An 18,402-nucleotide genomic window follows, 5' to 3' on the forward strand; every position below is an offset into this window, starting at 1 on the left:
TTAATTAGGCATTTCTATTCAGTTACTGAAGTGTATCTCACTTGGATTGCACTGCTTTCCCTGAATATTAAAAATGTTACTAATAAACCTCCCAACCCATAGCATCTGTCCCAGATATATTTGAACAGCTGGAGAATTCATCAGTTCTTGGCTTTTGCCACCACTCATCCTAAAGAGTGACATACCTAGAAATGAACTTTAAGGTCTCTATTATAATGCATCCCTGATATTCAAAACATCAATTTTTTAGTCAGCTCTTGTCAATCAGTAAATTATTTTAGGGAATAGGTGAGGCACCTTTTGAATTTCATTTAAATACTTTCAGACTTCTAGAATAGCTTTTAGTAAGTCATTAATTCATTAAAATATGACATCAAGTGGCTTGAAAGTTATCTACCTTGAATAAGTTACACTCTCACAATATAACTTAACAACAATAATGAGATAGTCTGCAAAGAAAACTTTAGATAGTCAAATTGGCTTGGTTTATTATGGTATTCATCTTGAAGTGTTTATAGCATGACTAATAGGATTCATTACCAATAATACTAACAGCTTCCAGAAGTTTGGGATAAAGTGATAAATTACTAAGGGAAGTCCCCATTTCCTCCCAAGAAATTTAAGCTGTAAGCAATTTAGTCAAATGATTCCATTTGAGAAAATACCAAAAGCATAATTATCTCCCTGATCTGTTTATTCAAAATAAATATTAAAATTAAATACTGTAAACAAGTAATGTGTTCTAAGCATTTTGTGATCAGATTTTTATCCTCATCTCTTTCCATTTAGGTGCCATATTCGGAATTGGGAGGCAAAACCCTCGTGATGGCTGTGTACGATTTTGATCGTTTCTCCAAGCATGACATCATCGGGGAATTTAAAGTCCCCATGAACACAGTGGATTTCGGTCATGTAACTGAGGAATGGCGCGATCTGCAGAGTGCTGAGAAGGAAGAGGTAAGAAAAACATTAGCATATCTAAGATGACAAACTGTACTCACCTGTTCCAATCACGTAATAACCTACTGAGAGTTGCTCTTTACCGAATGATGTGGCCGTCCAGCTGCTGACAGCTGGCAAAATAGGGTCAAGGGACGACATAACCTCATTAGAAAGTACACAGGTCTTCTGGGTGTAATTTGAAAGAAAAGAGAAAGGTTTGTATACTGAGGCTATGGACAACTCCCTGAAGACACACACACACACACACACACACACACACACACACACTTTTAAAAGCTTATCACATGTGTACTTCTTTAAAAACGACAGTAAAATATCATTCTATTCTTTGTATTTTGCCACAATCATTCTGTACTGCTACATAGGTTTTCTAGCTATTGAATAGAAATAAAATGGCACTTTTTCCTTGATTATGTCTGGATATCACAGACAGTTCATTGTTTCTCCTGAAGATATCAGAACATGATTGGTGAATCATCAAATATCATTCACAAGGGCTGATATTAAATCCATATTTTAAATGATTCACATTTTTATAGTCGTCTTCACATTGTTTCCTCTCAGTTTGAATAGTTTAACCCAGGGTTTTTCTTTTATTTAAAAGGGGAAGTTCAATATCCTTAGTGCATTTAAACTGCATAATAACCAATTCTATTGGATTATGCTATGCCTGCCTGGCACTAGCATTTTTCTGTGCTAAAGTCTCAATACGCCAATACCAGAAAGGCAAACAACTCCTAGCTTCTCTGAACTCTATAGCAATGCCTTTTGCAGTCATTTTTTGGATCCTGAGATGAGTTTATAATTACCCGAGAGATTGCCAATTGCCTCCATTATTTAGGGCCACCAAGGATTCCGTAGATGTGGTCACTTTCGGGCTACCAGGGAGGTCAGCTAGTTGCCCAGACTGTCAGAGAAACTCAGCCAAGCCCCTCACCTGGGAATCCTCTCAGCCTGAGGCTTTCTGTGGTCAATACAGTGACATGAGGTTTTAGAACAGCCTTGTGATTGCTATACAGAAATTGAATTTTTATAGTGCTCTAAAGTTCTTTGGTTGTACAAAAGGAGTCAAAATTATTGGAGTTAAGCTCTGCTTTCTTTTTGAAAGGAAATATATATAACATAACCAAATAAGTTAGTCAAAATTAGATTCTGAGATACTGACATAGATTTAGCCCTACTGTGAACGTTCAAGAGCAACCCAAGGGTAGTACTGAGTTTTTAAATTTTATGACTTTTATAAGTACCTCTTCCCAATGAGTAAACATCAACTCTAAATCGAACATCTGTATGAAAACAGAAATGTGAGCTATTTCATTGATTTTTTTATATTTCATTGAAATGTTTGATTCTGTATAAATTGCTTAGTTTGGGTGGGGTTAGCAAAGTGGGACCACAACAAATATTTATTAACTAATTGGTTATTAATTGACTGGTTTTTGGTTTGTTGGTTAAATATTAGACTACAATCTACTTGTGTCTCACAATGCCGATCTGGCCAGACTGCACGGCTCACACTATTGGCCTCCTTAGTAACTACCAAGTAGCCTGGAATTCCAACATCTAACCCCACTGGATTTCTGAAAAGTTGGTATATTCCTTGAGAGAAAGGGATGCATGCCACCAAATAATTTTTCTCTTTCAAAAATTCTTTGAATATTGGTCGAGTTTGAGGTTTGGCACTAAGCTGACAGATTTGGTTGGACTCAAGGATCCAGAATAGGCTGACTTCACCAAAGGAATCACATTCTCACGCCTTTAGCTGCTCTCTTTCTATATTTCTTCCTCTTTCTTCCCTATGACTCTTGTCACCCAATTTATTTAAAAATATTCATTTTGTGAATATCGATGAAGCCTGCAGTCTTCCTGGACCTGTAGTAGGTGTTTAAAAAAAAAAAAGTGAAAGGGTCAACACCACTTCTATTTTGTGGAGTTTAGTGTGGTCTCCTTTTTCTCCCTCATTCCAATTTCTGCCTTACTTATGGCCAGCTAGACTGGTTTCTGAATAAAGTCCTGTGTAATAAACAACTCCTGGCTTTCAATACTGACCAATCCATTTACCACCACAGAGACACTGGTTAAATCACTTAAGCTCTCTAAATTCAGTTTTTTAATCTAGAAAGGGGCCGAACATTATCTACCTTTATTTTACAGATAAAATGGGCTAGAGTATCAAGTTCCAGTATGTAATAAGTGCTCAGTAAACAAGTTTATTATTCTCTTTAACTTGTTTTACATTGCAGTATTAACTCCTCCAATTTCCTGCTATATATCTATATCTATATCTATATCTATATATATATATATATGTCTATATCATCTATATCTATATCTACTTTATTCTTTTTCTTAACACCTTTGTACTTATTGAATGTCTCTGTAAGTTTTTAATGGGAAATAATTCTATAATCACATTTTTAAACTCTGTAGTTTTTCCTCTTTACTATCTACTTAGGAATAGTAATTTTTGGTTTTAATTCTCATAACTTGACCAGTAGTGTTTTGTCTCCATGAGAGAATATGTCTATCACTTCTGCTTTGTGTAAAATTTACTAAATACTGATTTTTAAATCATATTCTGTAACCCAGTGCAAATGGAAAAAAAATTGATTGCTGAATAAAAACAAGTTAGAGCATAATTTAATTAGTATCCAAGCAGAAGGGAAGAGAAGCTACTTTAGTGCCTTAATAGAAAATCAATTTTGTAAGAAAAATTCACATTTTTAAGCCTAATTAGGAAAACATTTACTTCTTAGAAAAGCAAAGAATACATATTCAATCAAATGGCAAACGTTTTTAAGATTCCAATGGTCAGTTACCAGATACTTCTTTAGAATAAGTTAAACTCATTAGTCCTTATAGCATCTTTTTTTTTGTCAAGGATCATGAAAGAATTGATGTTATTTCGAAAACACTTAGTAGTCAGTCTGTGACTCATGCCTCCCCATAATCTGTATACAACAAATCAATGCCCTGAATGGAAATCCTTTCAGTTAACTACTGGAAGGAAAAACATGGATGCCAGTCAGAACCTGCCCTGTCATTCACAATCTATCACATTAGAGAAATGCAGCAAAGACTCTAATTTTGATCCATAGCATTCCAGGAAGGTTCCATACCAGAAGGGACCCATGTCTATTGCTTCTGACTGCAAAACCAAGTTTTGCAGAGAGAAAGCATACAATAGGCCTGCAAAAATATTTTTGAATGAATAATTGGGAAGAGATTATTATTATCCTGTTTGAGATGTTTCAAAACTTTCCTTTTACAGTTCAAGTTGATAATAATAGATGCTTAGCAAAATCATTTTTACTGCTTTTGTTGACAGTCACAAAAATGATGAAATTTTTCTCTCATTTTTTTTTTTATTGTAAGGGCTTACTCAGTATCTTTCATACTATTTTCATGATGCATAGAGAGCATTGGGATTGAGCTAAATCTTAAGTTAAGATTTAGTTAAAGCTATGACATAAGTTTCTGCTTGCATCATGGAAATGTCCCTGGAGGAAAATGAAAAGCAATTTACAAAAAGAAATTTCAAAGAACTTAAACAAAAATTAAGTTTATCATTCTTAGATTTACTAGTATACCATAGTAGATATAATAGTACTGAATTATTTTAAAATATATTAAGACCATGACATATTTTAGTGTATTTAATATCTATATGTCCATTTTATGGAACTGGAATATAATTTTCCTTTTAACTATAACAGAAGTTGCATTTAATTTTTTTATATGTCTTTGTCTATAACTCTGGTTTACTTGAGTCTGAGTGTTTGGTCAGAATTTCAGTGATCAATTATAATAATTGTTATGCATAATAAGTATTGTCTGCTTCATGATGTGGTTTCTAATAACATCATAGGAAAAAGCAAATAATTTAAAATATTCCTCTAGAATACAGGACTGCAATTTGATTGCCTTTCTAATTTAAAAAGACTTTTCAGGCACAAATGGATGAAACCAAATTCTTCACTGAGTTTCTAAATGAAAATTTGCTATTGTTACTTTTATTGTGAATTTCCTAAAAATAACATAAATTTAGACTCTAATTTAGAGGAGAGATCCTGGGCATATCCCAAATGCCCTGTGAGAACATTCCATTGCTCCCCACTGTCAGACTTAAGCCTATTCACTTCACAACCTCAACCACCCAAAAGCCTATGTTTCCAGCCCTGCTTCCTGGTTTGCAAAATTCATTTTCATTAAAGTTTACCTTAGCTTCTCTGCCCAAACTACACACACAGATAAGATACCATTTACTGACAGTCTACTGTGTGCCAACATAATTCATTCTTATGGCATCCTTTAAAACTGGATGATTAAACCTGGTTTACAGAATGAGGGGAAAACAGACCTGGAGCCCAGGAAAGTCTAAGAAATTTGTCTAAGTTTATACCACCAATGCCAGATCTAAAATTCAAATACAGGTCTGCAGCTCACACCATTTCATCATACCATATTCTTTAAACAGTCTTTCTCAGTCTCTTCAGTCACACACATACACATACACATACACAACTGTTGCAAATTAGTTTTTCTTCTCTTTTTTTGGCGTGGGAATCAGCATTTGGTCAGTTAGTTTTGACAATTTGCAACTAATTAAAATCTAATATATATATATATATATATATATATATATATATATATATACTCCCTTTCAAATATTATAGCACATTGCAAATATATGCAGCATAGCAAAAAAATAAAGCAATACAAACTATGGCAGTTTTGTTTCTTCTTAATGATATTTAATAAGTACTCGGCATGAATTTCTGCCTAGGATACAAAGCCCTGAAATTCAAAGGTACTCATTATCACAAACATGTTATTATTCACTCATGAGTGCTGAGGAATTTAATGAAGGCTGAGGCATTTTGCTTTCCATTAAAAAAAAAAAAAACCCACACAATTAAATGGAATATAAATTTTCATTTATTCAAACATATATTAAATATCTGTGAAATTAGCACTATAAAGTGTATAAAATGAAAGATTGTGATACATGGGAAATGGTCAGTAATAGTAGCAAAATTTTATAATGTAAAGATGTACTTGAGACAGAGCTTTGTCTAATGCCAAAGAAATTCTTATTTTGTGGGTGAGGCCAGGAGTTCAGGAGGAACTGTTTTACCATTTAATTGTTTCCAGTGTTTTTCCTCTCACTGTAGGGCCAGTGGTGGTCTTGGTATGTGTCTTCCACCCACTCCTGTCCACCCTGCCCAGGTTCCAAGTGCCTAAAGGCAAAATGGAATAGCTCCTAAGTTTTTGGGGAATCTCATGGGAAAATCCTTTGTCAATCTACTTCAAACAAAACAACTTTGACACTTGCAATTCCCTGCTCGCTCTATCTCCTTTTCTCTTTATCTTTTCAAAAGGGGAACTCAGGGAACAAATAAACCATTTAGCTTACTGTTTTGCTGTACATTAAATGTCCCTCACGTTGCTAATAACATGCAATTATATCTCCCTGAAATGTACCCTAGCCAAGATTCTGAACCCGGGATTCTCCCTGGGGTAGCTCCTGGGCTCCAGGAGCTGGCAGACTCCTGGCTTGGAAAATAGGAGAGCAATGGGCAACCCAGAGTCCAGCAAACCCAGCCTGAGGCAAACCATCCATGCACACCTTTCTGATGCTTAGAGGGGAATGTGAAAGATGATGGATTTCATCTCGGAATGAGCCCCGCTTCTAACAGCCTTTCTGAAAGTACTTCTAACTCAGTATTTTTCTTTTCATGTGGAGCATAATTAATTTATATGCAACAACAATTTGTGGACTTGGGAAAACACTCGAGTGTAGAGATGAACATTGGTGATTGAAGTGGAAGGCCCCAGGGACAATTCTATTAAAAAAAAGGGGGGGGGAGGGGAAATATATTTTTTTTCAAGTCTCCTCATTCTCTAAGCTGCAAAACGCTCCAGAATGTGGTGAGAGGTTGTTTACCAAAGTTAGCTAACTGCTCTTCTTTATTTCTGCATGAACAAATCAGTATTCTGAAAAGGCCCCTCCCTAAACTGCAGCTTTCTGCTTTAAAGAGATGGGTTGGGGAAAATCCCTTACCGGAACCAGCACGGTGTCAGGAATTGGTGGTTATTAATTGCATCTCACTGTCAAACAATAAAGACTGAGTGAGATTAGAATATTAAGACAAGTCAAGAGCCTGGAAATTTTGTTTTTTATTTTAGAATGTATTTTTGGATAGCCTCGGTCACAAGGAGGATGGTAGATAGAATTTTGAAATGTTTGCCTGATATAAAATCAACATCAATGTTTAACTTAGGATCTGAGGAAAGATGGATGCTTCTTCTCGGGGGGGGGGCACTGACGCTCCAAGCCCTGCCATATTGATGCGTTGTTCGTGTTGAGGCCATGTTTAAAAATGACAAAGGCTACTTTTAGGGAAAAAAGTTTGCCACTTCTGTTTCTTTTGGGTACACAATTGTCAAAGCTCTGTCAACTGGGAAAATCAGGTAGAGCACAAGCTTGCCTTTAACCTGTTTTAAATCATGTCTATGGAGTATTTGTATGAGCCAGGCACCAAGTATGGTAGCCATGAACTCCTCACAATAACACTACAGGGCAGGCGCATTATTATTCCATATTTATAGACAAAGAAACTGAACTCAGAGAAGATGGAAATAACATGAGGCCCCACAACTAGTGGGAGGGTTGAAACTCCCACTTTGATCTGACTCCAAAGACACACACACCACTCTGCTGGATTCCTCTGAAAAAAAGCTTACAGGGTTGTGCAAAAAATGGTATTTTAGTCTTGAACATACCCTATAGTTTCTCTTACTCCAATTTTTCCAACTCCAAGGCCACACCACACTGCACATGGGGGGTGTGCAATCGAGTACCTTGATTTGATGATACTTCCCCTACTCCCAAGTCTCTTAGCTGCTCCCAAGCTTTCTAGGTGAGTCTTTCTGGGACATGGATATTTCTGTGAAAATTCCCGGCTAGGGTTCACATGTTTCTGTTTCCAGTTCTCTCTATTCCCCATCCTCTGATTTGTTCCCTTCATTATATTGTGAGTTCCTAGAAAGAAGAAATAATTGCTTCCATTCCTCCCATCACCTGTCCTTGTATCAGGAATGATGATGAGCAGGATGTAAGACATCCTACCTTCTTATTCTATCTGAAACACCAACGATCCATCAAACAGTTTAATGTTCTCCAGGCAGTGTTTAATTAGATATATTTACACATAAGAGAAATTTCTTTGCAAAAAAAATATTTGTATGCTTAGTTTTCTAAGCACTTGGTTCATAAAACAATAGAAGCTCTTGTAAGCACCTCACAGGGAAGATAAGATACTGAGCTCTGCAGAATTGTCCAGTTTTTGTCATTACTGAAATAATTTTTAAAGAACAATAAATCTGCCAAAAAAATGGGTGGTTCCTTTATAAAGCACTACAACTGGAAATGTGACAAATGACCTTCCTCCTAGACTTCCCTTCCCAAACTCTCTTATGAGAAAAAGGAGAGGAAAAAGCATGAGCTACCTCTTATAAAACCATGGTATAACAAATGCCTATTATCTGATCCTCAGCCTATTCTTTCTTCAAATACAAATACTTAATATTTTGAATAAGTTATAGCATTCCTGCCTGGTGATTTTTATTTCATCTTTATATGAATTATTTCAACCAATTCCATATACAACTTACCAAATTTTTAAACACATTTTATATCAGGTCTGATTTTTAGCAGGTTCACCAACCTTTACTAAATGAGCAGCTATTGTAATTTTTAATCTCGATTTTCAAAGCCTTGGATGAGTGGGCCTAGATGTAGTTTGCTGCATTGGCAGTATCTCCACAGGGTGAATGCCTAGAGTCCTTCATTCTCCCCAGGACCCACACAGAGCCAGTTTCTTCCATCTGCTGGTTATGTTTCCTCTTCAAAATTTTCCTAATTCTGAAATTCTAGCTGTTGGTCAATAACTTTGGTAGGAAAAACAATTTATAGATCTTATTTAAATCTGAAACAATTAAGTACACTAGCTGAATTAAATCTCACAATCTGACTTGTATACATGTTTCTAAGCCAAATTTGCAAATGAGGAAAATGAGATGCACAAAAGCTAAGAAACTTGTCTGGGATCACATAACTAGGAAGTAATGACCAGACACTGAAGCCCATGTTAATTATTTATTTAATCTTTTTAAAAATATATTGTTATTGATTTCAGAAAGAAAGGAAGAGGGAGAGAGAGAAAGAAACATCAATGAGAGAGAATCATCGGGTCAGCTACCTCCTGCACATCCCCCACTGGGGATCAAGCCTGCAACTCAGGCATGTGCTTTGACTGGGAATTGAACCTTGACTGGCTGGTTCACAGGGTCAAAGCTCAACCACCGAGACACACCTGCTAGGCTATTTATTTAATCTTTAAATTTCTTTACAGTAGGGACTTGACATCAAATTCCTAACTTTTGGAGCTAGAAATTGTTTTAAGAAGAGTATAGGAGATCCGAGCAATTTACTTATGAAAGAAATGTAGCATGTGACTATAATGGCCTTTCAACAAATGGATTGGGGTTTGTCCTGAAGAAGCAATCAGGATCAGGAAGATGTTTATTTAAATGACATGCATGCTGTCTGAATTCTTATTCTTCCTCTGTTGGTGTGGTAGAGGAAAGGAAATTATTTATCCCAGTGATTGTTACTCTGCATACAACAGTGCTGAATCTAAAAACCGAAAAATGGTACACAACACAGCTGAATTTTAATTAAGAGTGATGTAGGCCAGTGCTGCTGTTTGGGAACATCTGGTTTGAGGCTGAGATAAGTATTTACCAGGATGTGTACAAGTCACCAGAGGGGTGGTTTAATGGAAAAATCCAGTACACAACAGCAAGGATCAAACCTTCTTTCAGCTACTCCTGTCCAGCACATAATAAAGTCAGTGTCCTGGGCTAGAACTTAAGTACCTGGGAGCAAAAACCAGCTCTTCATGTGTAATTTCTACAGGAGGATAATGCTTGAGACACTGTGTGATCTCCTCTAAGTGGAGCACAGAGCCACTTGTCCAGCCATTAATTTGAGTGCCAGGATGGAAGGTAGGGAAGCAGAAGTGGGGAGCATAACAGGGAGAGTGTAGTGGACTGTTTTTCTCCTGACTCTGATGTGGCGACAAGCCATCCCCCACTGCCCCTCCCATGCTCAGTATATCAGCCCTGCTTACATTCTCTAAGAAAATGCTTCAGGATGCCTCCTTTACGGATAAAATCACATGCATTTGTCTTCAGAACTGAGGAGGGAAATGATTCATTTCCTCAATGCAAGTTCTGGCACACCTAAACAAAGATTTGTAAATCGTAAGCTAAAATCTCCCAAAGAATTTAAGACATCAGTTATTCAAACATATTCTGAGATTGTGAAATTTAAGAACTAATGTATCCCCACCTGGAAACTACTGACATCATCTTCTATGCCTTATTTTATGAACTAGAGGCCGATATACAGATTCGTGCACCAGTGGGGTCCCTCATTCTATCCTGTGCCCTCTTGTAATCTGAGATTCCTCGGGGAAAGTTGAATAGCCAGTTTTGGTCCAATCCTCACAGGCCCAATCCAGACAGGAGGGATCCCGATCCTGTGGGCATCTTTCCCCTGGTGGTCAGTGTGTGTCATAGCACCAGTTGACAGGTCGTTAGGTCACTCAGTCACTTAGGCTTTTATATATATATAGATAACTAAGATCACTTTCTTCCTTAAAAGGCTCAATCTCTTTAGAGTCTCATTTCCTGTTCCATTTTATTTTGTTTCATTCATTTATATTTAGCCCCCAAAATGTAGATCATTAACCAAGTGATGAGTTTAAGATTTATATGATCTATTTTTATGAATCAAACAGTGATTATTATTAACATTGCCTCAAATTTGCATGACACTCACATTCTCCAGAGTCCCTTGACTTCTAGACCACCCTCTCTCTTCCCTCAAGTCTCAGGGGTATGGCCTCTATGGTAATTGCCCATTGATTTGGTTTTTCATGATAGAAAGACCAGAATCTCTTTCTCTGAATGAGAAAACTGAGTAATGTATTTCATTAATTGGGGGCAAAATATCCATTTGAGTCAGCTTAGAATGACCTTCAGAAGCCACTGAGGTCCAAACAAATAGAAAGGTGTTTAAATCGGGCATAGAAACCAAAGATAACCTTCCTGTCAGTGTTAAATGTTGAAACAGAAATCTAAAAGAGCCTACTCCTCTGGAGGGTTTTTAAAAATAAGAACTGGGGCATGAATTTGTAGTCCTGCTTCAAGGTAAGGGAATAGACAAGGTGATCTCTCATGGGATCTAGCAGCCCTGTAATTCATCAAAGGTGTTTAAAAAGCAAAGCCAGGAAAGAAAAGGAGCTGTAGCATCCATCTAAATCAAGGCTAACATGTACTGTCTCATTTTTTTTAACTCCTAATCTCTCCCTGCATTTTCGTAGGACCTATCACAGTAGGATATACCCTCTACAATTACTTTGACAAACAACGATATCAGCACTTTGTTTTTTTTAGTCTCTTTCAAAGTAATCAATTTTTGACAGTGAAAAATAGCAGAAACTGATTCCTGAAGCTCTGGACTACAGTGATAGATGTGAGGAGTTGATTTAGCTAAGGGGGATTCCATATATCAGCCCCTGGCTAACTTTCTTGAGCAAGTGCCCACAGGCAGCAAACTCCAGTGGAAGTTAGATAAATGCCATAAAACGGTAGTCATATCAAGTTGACTTTCTGAACAGGCACCTTGTAAAACGAATACCTGATTTAAAAGCAAAATCTTTTTTTTTTTTTAAATGAGGATCACTCACAGCAAAAGCATTCTATCTAGAGATGTGAAATTTCACACTGTGAAGAGTTCTTGCAAACAGCACTAACAAGCTGAGCCTCCGGACTTCGTATCTAAACTACACAGGATTTCATAATCAAGGATTGCTCTAAAATGTTTTCACACGTTAAAATGGACTCCATGTTCAATAATAAGAAAATGTTTACTTATATTACCATTTAGGGGAATATTAGACAACCATTAGACATAATTACATGGTAAATGTATATTAGTATGTTATGTAGAAGAAAGCAAAATACAATATTTTCTATACAAACATGTTTTATTGTAGGTTTCTTGTTACTTTTTCTTAAATATATATTTTTATTGATTTCAAAGAGAAAGGGAGAGATGGAAACATTAAGGATGAGTCAGAATCATTGACTGTCTCCTGCACACCCTTTTACTGGGGATCGAGCCTGCAACCCGGGCATGTGCCCTGGCTTGGAATTGAACAATGACCTCCTGGTTCATAGGTTAACACTCAACCACTGAGCTGCACCAGCTGTTGTAAGTTTTTAAATATTTGCATATGCATAAAGATAACTTGGGTAGCTATGAAAATTAGAATATTGTCTTAGGATGCTAAGATGATATTCTTGGTTCCATTTTAAACATATATGTAAATATAAATACACAAGCATACACATTTGACACAACAAATTACCACTTTTTTTTTTAATTTAGTCCAGTATTTTTTGGTTTCAGAATAGGTTTTCTCCAATGAGTTATAAGAAAATGGGGGTAAACCCACATGATCCTTTCCTCACTCCTTCTCTGCTACTATGATCTCCATCAGCTACAATAAACACATATTTAGGGTGTTTCCATTTTAACTTCTATTCAGCCAATGAGCTTTATTTTTTTCTTTCCCAGAATAGCTTTCCCTAGAAATTTTCCTATATATTATTCCAGAAAATTATTTAGTGTTTTTCTTTAAGAAATTGGAAATAGGACCCTGGCCAATGTGGCTCAGTTGGTTGAGCTTCATCCCATGCACCAAGAGGTTGCTGGTTTGATTCCCAGTCAGAGCAGATGCCTGAATTGTGGGCTGAAACCTTAGTAGGGGGTGTGCAGGAGGCAGCCAATTTATTTTTTTCTCTTTCCCTCTCCCTTCCTCATTCTTTCTAAAATCAATAAAAACATATTTTTTAAAAAGAAATTAGAAAATGGGAGGTAAAAATAGATCAGTATTCCAAGGTAAGACCTAGAGCAACCCTGCAGGGCTTCTGCCGGATTTGAGGTGTGCAGCTTCCCATGTCTTACATCACCGGGAAAGTGTGAAATCTGGAGGCTAAGAAAAGCTGCCTAGCTGAAATAAAACCTTGCCTGGCAAAGAGAAGTTTTTGTGATGAATCTTTTTATCCCTTATAAATGAATTAGAGGCCCGATGCATGAAATTTGTGCAAGGGGCTCGGCCCTCACAGCCCTGGCTTCATCCATAAAAACTTCTGGAAGGTCATTCAGCTGTCTGGTCTAATTAGCATATTATGCTTTTATTATTGTAGATTATTATAGATAGGGCAATAGAAAAAGATAAAGACATATCTTGGATTCATGAAGCAGAAAATATATTGTTGAAAGGTTTTCAATGCCTTTAAGTTACTATCACACAGTCATATAGATCCAAATATTTCCTTAAAGCATTGATTTTAAAACACACTTTTAATGCCAACTGAGTTCTAAGTAGCCATCAAATTCCGGTTCCCTTTTTCTGGCCACCTCAGGAAAGTCTCTGGCAGCTTTGCTCCACTGAAATAAAACCCAGTAACCTTTGGATGTTCTGCTGTAATATCTGAATCCCACTTAAGTGAGCTTCTTCCCAGGGGGATCACAGGGCCTCGGGGAGACCAGGCATGCATTCATTTGTGCAGGACCTCTGGCCTGTTCGGACAGCCAAGGAGACAGCTTCGGGGCTGGCTTAGCAGAAGCTCAGGGACCGAGACAGCCCAATATTTCCTGTGTCGCTTTCTAAATCCCAGTTTCAGCGTGTGACAGAGCACACCTACTTGGTGGGAAACGCTGCGTTATGTATGAAAATAAAAAAAGCATATAACCTCCCCTTTGGAAGAAATGGAAAAACAAACCATCAGGTATTGAACAAGAAAAATAAGGACTGCCATGCGCCTAATTTCATACACCCCCCCCCCAAAAAAAAAAAAAAATAGAGCTTACTTAGGAGCTTGCTGTTGCCTTCTCAGTGCCAAGTTCAGGTCTATTTGTAAATGCCAGTGTTGAGTAATTAAAAAAAAGTATTCAAAATCATTTTATAAAATGTCCAGGTTCCTGAAAGTAGAGAAAGGGGTGCCTCTTTATATGAGGCCTGCAGTGTCCTCCTTTCGCACTGACTTAGTATGGCTGCAGAGGGGACTCGTGGAACAAGAGGGTCTTTGGAGTCAGGTGGGCCTGGCTCAAAGGGCCTCTGCCATTCATGACCTGTGCCTGCGTGGAGAAGTTGGCTAACCTCTCACTGCTTTCATTTCCTTATGTGAAAGATGGAGAATCCCAAGCCTCTTCTCAGTGTGAATTACACCTCAATTAAATAAACAGCCTCATCACATACTATGATTACACAGTGCGGTACCTGCAAATATCCAGAACTAGTAAACATGCAATGAATACTAGCGTCGTTTTTTTTATTTTTCATTCTTCTATACACAATAACTAATTAATTATATTACTTAAATTTCCTACTACCACTTTAAAATACATAGGCCATATTTATTCATAGAGAAGAAAGCAACGTTTCAATCATAAAATGCCATAAAATATTTTCTCATAGGGTAGTCCAACAACATGGGACAGAGATTTTCTTGCCAGTCACAGACAGTTCATTTTAGCATAATTATTGAAAAACTCTGCTTTGACTTCTGACAATGTCTGGCAGTCCAAAACACCTTGAGATCATACTGCTTTACCTCCGCATGCCGCATTGGGCTGTTCAGTCGGTGAGGCCTGTGACAAGCTATAGTTAATAAGTTTTCTGTAGTGTCAAAAGTAATAATATTAACATGCCATTGTGAGTTAAATTAATTTTGCTTTGTGCACTGGCCTGCATAAGCGTGAATGACATTTCAAAATATGATGAGACAGGAGCTGAGAAAGCTAAATGGCAAAGACAAATTAGATGCACTCACTGGAGCAAGGCAAGCATTTGGGGGGGGCAGGGATGGGCACAGGAAGATGGGTGCAGGAAGCATATGAAGGGGGTTGTTTTGATTCATTTTGCCCTTTAAAGAAATCCTGAAGAGAGATTCTGTCTTTAGAGAAAGTGGAGAAGTTTGACATCCTGTCTCCCTGTTTGGAAATGAAAGAGCTAATCTCTGATTTCAAGTGTCTTCAACCTACAGATTTTCTTTCTCTGCCTGCAAGAGGCAGCTGATTGGTAATAGCTTTTAAGTGGATAACCATCAAGTGGCATTTTAAAGTCTTAATGGTTGTATGTTTTTTTTTGAGAAACCATTTCAGAATCCCACCCACACACTCTACTGATGGCAGAGATAAATCTGTTGTCTGTATACAATTAAAAGATACATTGGACCTAGAAGGAAAAGTATCTTAAGATATACTTGCCGAAACCAATTTGGCTCAGTGGATAGAGCGTCAGCCTGCGGGCTGAAAGGTCCCAGGTTGGATTCCAGTCACATCCCTGGTAGGGGGTGTGCAGGAGGCAGTGATCAATGTTTCTCTCTCATTGATGTTTCTAACTCTCTACCTCTCTCCCTTCTTCTCTGTAAAAAATCAATAAAATATATATATTTAAAAAAAAAAAAAAAAAGATATACCAGCCACCAACAAAGTAGCTGGCATATATCTTGTCTTTTTCCCTTGGAGCTCTAATATTTCAACTGTTGCAACCAGCAATCAACTTATGATTTGATGAAATGAAAAGATTTACCGGTTTAGAGTTCTTATACCTAGGACCTCTAGACTAGCTTATATTATACTAGAGGCCCGGTGCACAAAACTTGTGCACTGGAGGGGGCTGTTTCTTAGCTCACTCTGCACCCCCTCCAATCTAGGATTCCTGTCACAATCTGGGAACGCTGGATTACAAAGGAACTGTTTGCCTGCCTGCCTGACTGCCCCTAACCACTTTTGCCTGCCAGCCTGATTGATGCCTAACTTCACTCCGCTGTCAGCCTGGTCACCTCCAACTGCCCTCCCCTGCTGGCCCAGTCATCCCTAACTGCCCTACCCTTCCAGTCTGGTCACCCCCAACTGCCCTCCCCTGCTGGCCCAGTCATCCCTAACTGCCCTCCCCTTCCAGTCTGGTCACCCCCAACTGCCCTCCCTCCCCTGCAGGCCTATTCACCCCCAACTGCCCTCCCCTACCAGCCTGGTTTCCCCCAACTGCCCTCCCCTTCTGGCCATCTTGTGGCAGTCATCTTATGATGACATGGGGGCTACCATCTTGTGACCACATGGGGCAGCTATCTTGTGTCCACATGGGGATGGCCATCTTGTGTGAGGGTATGAGGGTCAATTTGCATATTACTTCTTTATTATATAGGATGGGACTATTATATTATACTTCATTTATTATATAAACAGGAACTCTAGAATAGTTTAATGAGGTTGTGTACCTCCTCATACTATGAGCTTGACAATTTAGCCCAGGCCACATACAATAGCAATAAGCCTCAATTTCTTCCATGTATCTGTTAGCACATTTTGAGGTGCTTTTTGTTTGTTTTATTTTTCCTTTCAGGAGTACTATTAATATACCACCCAATTTTTAAACTTGTGTATAAAAGTTCATCTGTTTTAATAAAAGTAAGAGCACTGTATTCTGGACTGTGTATATTGTTTGATATCCACAGCCATTCCACACAACATAGAAGTACTGTTGTCCTCATTTTTCAAAGGAACAGTGGAGAAACTCCACCAATCAAATGGTCGTTAAGTGACAGAGCCTACAAGTATTTTAACTCAGTCCAATCTGACCTCAAAGCTGATGCTCTAGGTGACACAACCACAAAGTCCCTTGCCCTGTTTCTTTCCAGCAATTAATCAGTTGTATGTACTAGTTGCTCATGTAAGTAGCTATACGTTCAACACATGCTACATTTAACACTCTCAAATGAAAACATATCTGCAAAAGAAATAGCTCCTTTGTGGGAAATTTTTTTGTTAATCTGAATATTCAATTTAGCAAACATATGTCTATAGATTATTCTGTGCTGGGCTCCAGTGATATAAAGATGAGTTAGACATTGTTTCTCTGTTTAAGGAGTATAGAGCTGATGAGGAAGGGATGATGCTATTGGAAGTGGGAAATTCAGAAGGGATGATCAGAATGGGAATTTCAAGCAGATTTTAAAGGATGATGAACAGGTTGATCACTTCCAAGCAGAGGATGGGCATTGGGAACACTTAGGGAACCACAAGCTAGACAGATCTGGTTAGGGTCTAGTTCATGTCAGAGGAACATGATTGGGTGGATGTGGAAGAGCAGAAGCACAAATAAGGGTAATACTTTAGGGCCTCAAATGTGGGAATATAGGTGGGAGCAGAAGGATACTATAGCTGCCCATGGCAGCCACAGTTGTGTGGTTTGGAAAGTTGATACTTACACAGTTTGAAGATGAATTGCAGCATCTTGAGTCCATTTCTGAGGGTGTTCCAGAGTTTATACAACTATATGGCAGTGAAAGTAAGAACTCAAATTTGGAAAAGATTTTAGGAAATACAAAATTTACAGAACTTTGGTATCAATTAGATAGAGGGGTGAGGGGCAGAGAACCATTGAAAATTATTCCAAATCTAGCTTGGTTGACTGAGAAGTGAGCATATAGACAGCAAATGAAATTACAGAAAGATTCATTAATTTTAAGAAAAAAGAGTAGGTTCTATTTTGAACATGTTGATTAAAACAGAGTTTATGTTTATCTAAGATCATAGTTATATTCTTTTTTCCTCACAACTTAATTTAAATGTTTTCTATGTAGTACTTAATGTTCTCCTAAATAGTGCCTACCCACAATCAACTAGTGTGACTTAATTTTTTACATTTATTACTCTCCAGTCCATTATCATTTTACTAGTCTAGTATTTTTTTAATTGATCATAAATAAATCCAAAAGTTATATACGTTTAAAAAATCTCCAAATAAAATATGTTCTTGACAAGCAGAAAATAGCCTTCGTTGTTATAATTTAAACTGGTATATTTTCAGATTTCTTCATAAACTTCCTGATTTCCATTTCAGCTCACCCAGTTAGGAGTCAGGTATAATAAACCACCACAACCCTTATTTGTTGAGGCTCAAAGCCACTTAGTGTTGGAAGCCACCCAATGCCTTCACTAGCTGAGAGGTGTGGACAAGGAACCCGGAAGGCTGGTCAACCTTGAAGCTCTGAAAGGTCAGAGCCAACCATCCACTGTCGAGTTGAGACAATGATAGCTAAAGCAATCTCCACCTTTTAATCTAATGTAAATCCTTGCTGATTGCCTATTATTGGATTTGCCTGCCTAGAGCTATGGGTGGATCCCAAAGTCTTAAAGGGATCGCTGGGCTGGAGCAAAGTGGATTCCTTCCCCCTTGAGTTGGGTTCCTGCCTGGCCCCCAATATTCCCAAATTTATACTTTCTTTTCTGTT

The 18,402-nt window shown here is 37.7% G+C and overlaps 1 protein-coding gene across 4 annotated transcripts in view; it reads left to right on the plus strand.

Moving 5' to 3' along the window:
• SYT1 (synaptotagmin 1) overlaps positions 1-18,402 on the plus strand; it is a 522,786-nt gene that overhangs the window by 396,204 nt on the left and 108,180 nt on the right. For all 4 annotated transcript variants that reach the window (XM_036456675.2, XM_045588281.1, XM_036456670.2 and 1 more), the window contains one exon: positions 790-957. In XM_036456675.2, coding sequence (XP_036312568.1) covers positions 790-957 — 168 coding nt within the window. The remainder of the gene's footprint in view (positions 1-789; positions 958-18,402) is intronic.

This window comes from Pipistrellus kuhlii, unplaced genomic scaffold, assembly GCF_014108245.1.
Source record: "Pipistrellus kuhlii isolate mPipKuh1 unplaced genomic scaffold, mPipKuh1.p scaffold_m20_p_3, whole genome shotgun sequence".
NCBI lineage: Eukaryota > Metazoa > Chordata > Mammalia > Chiroptera > Vespertilionidae > Pipistrellus > Pipistrellus kuhlii.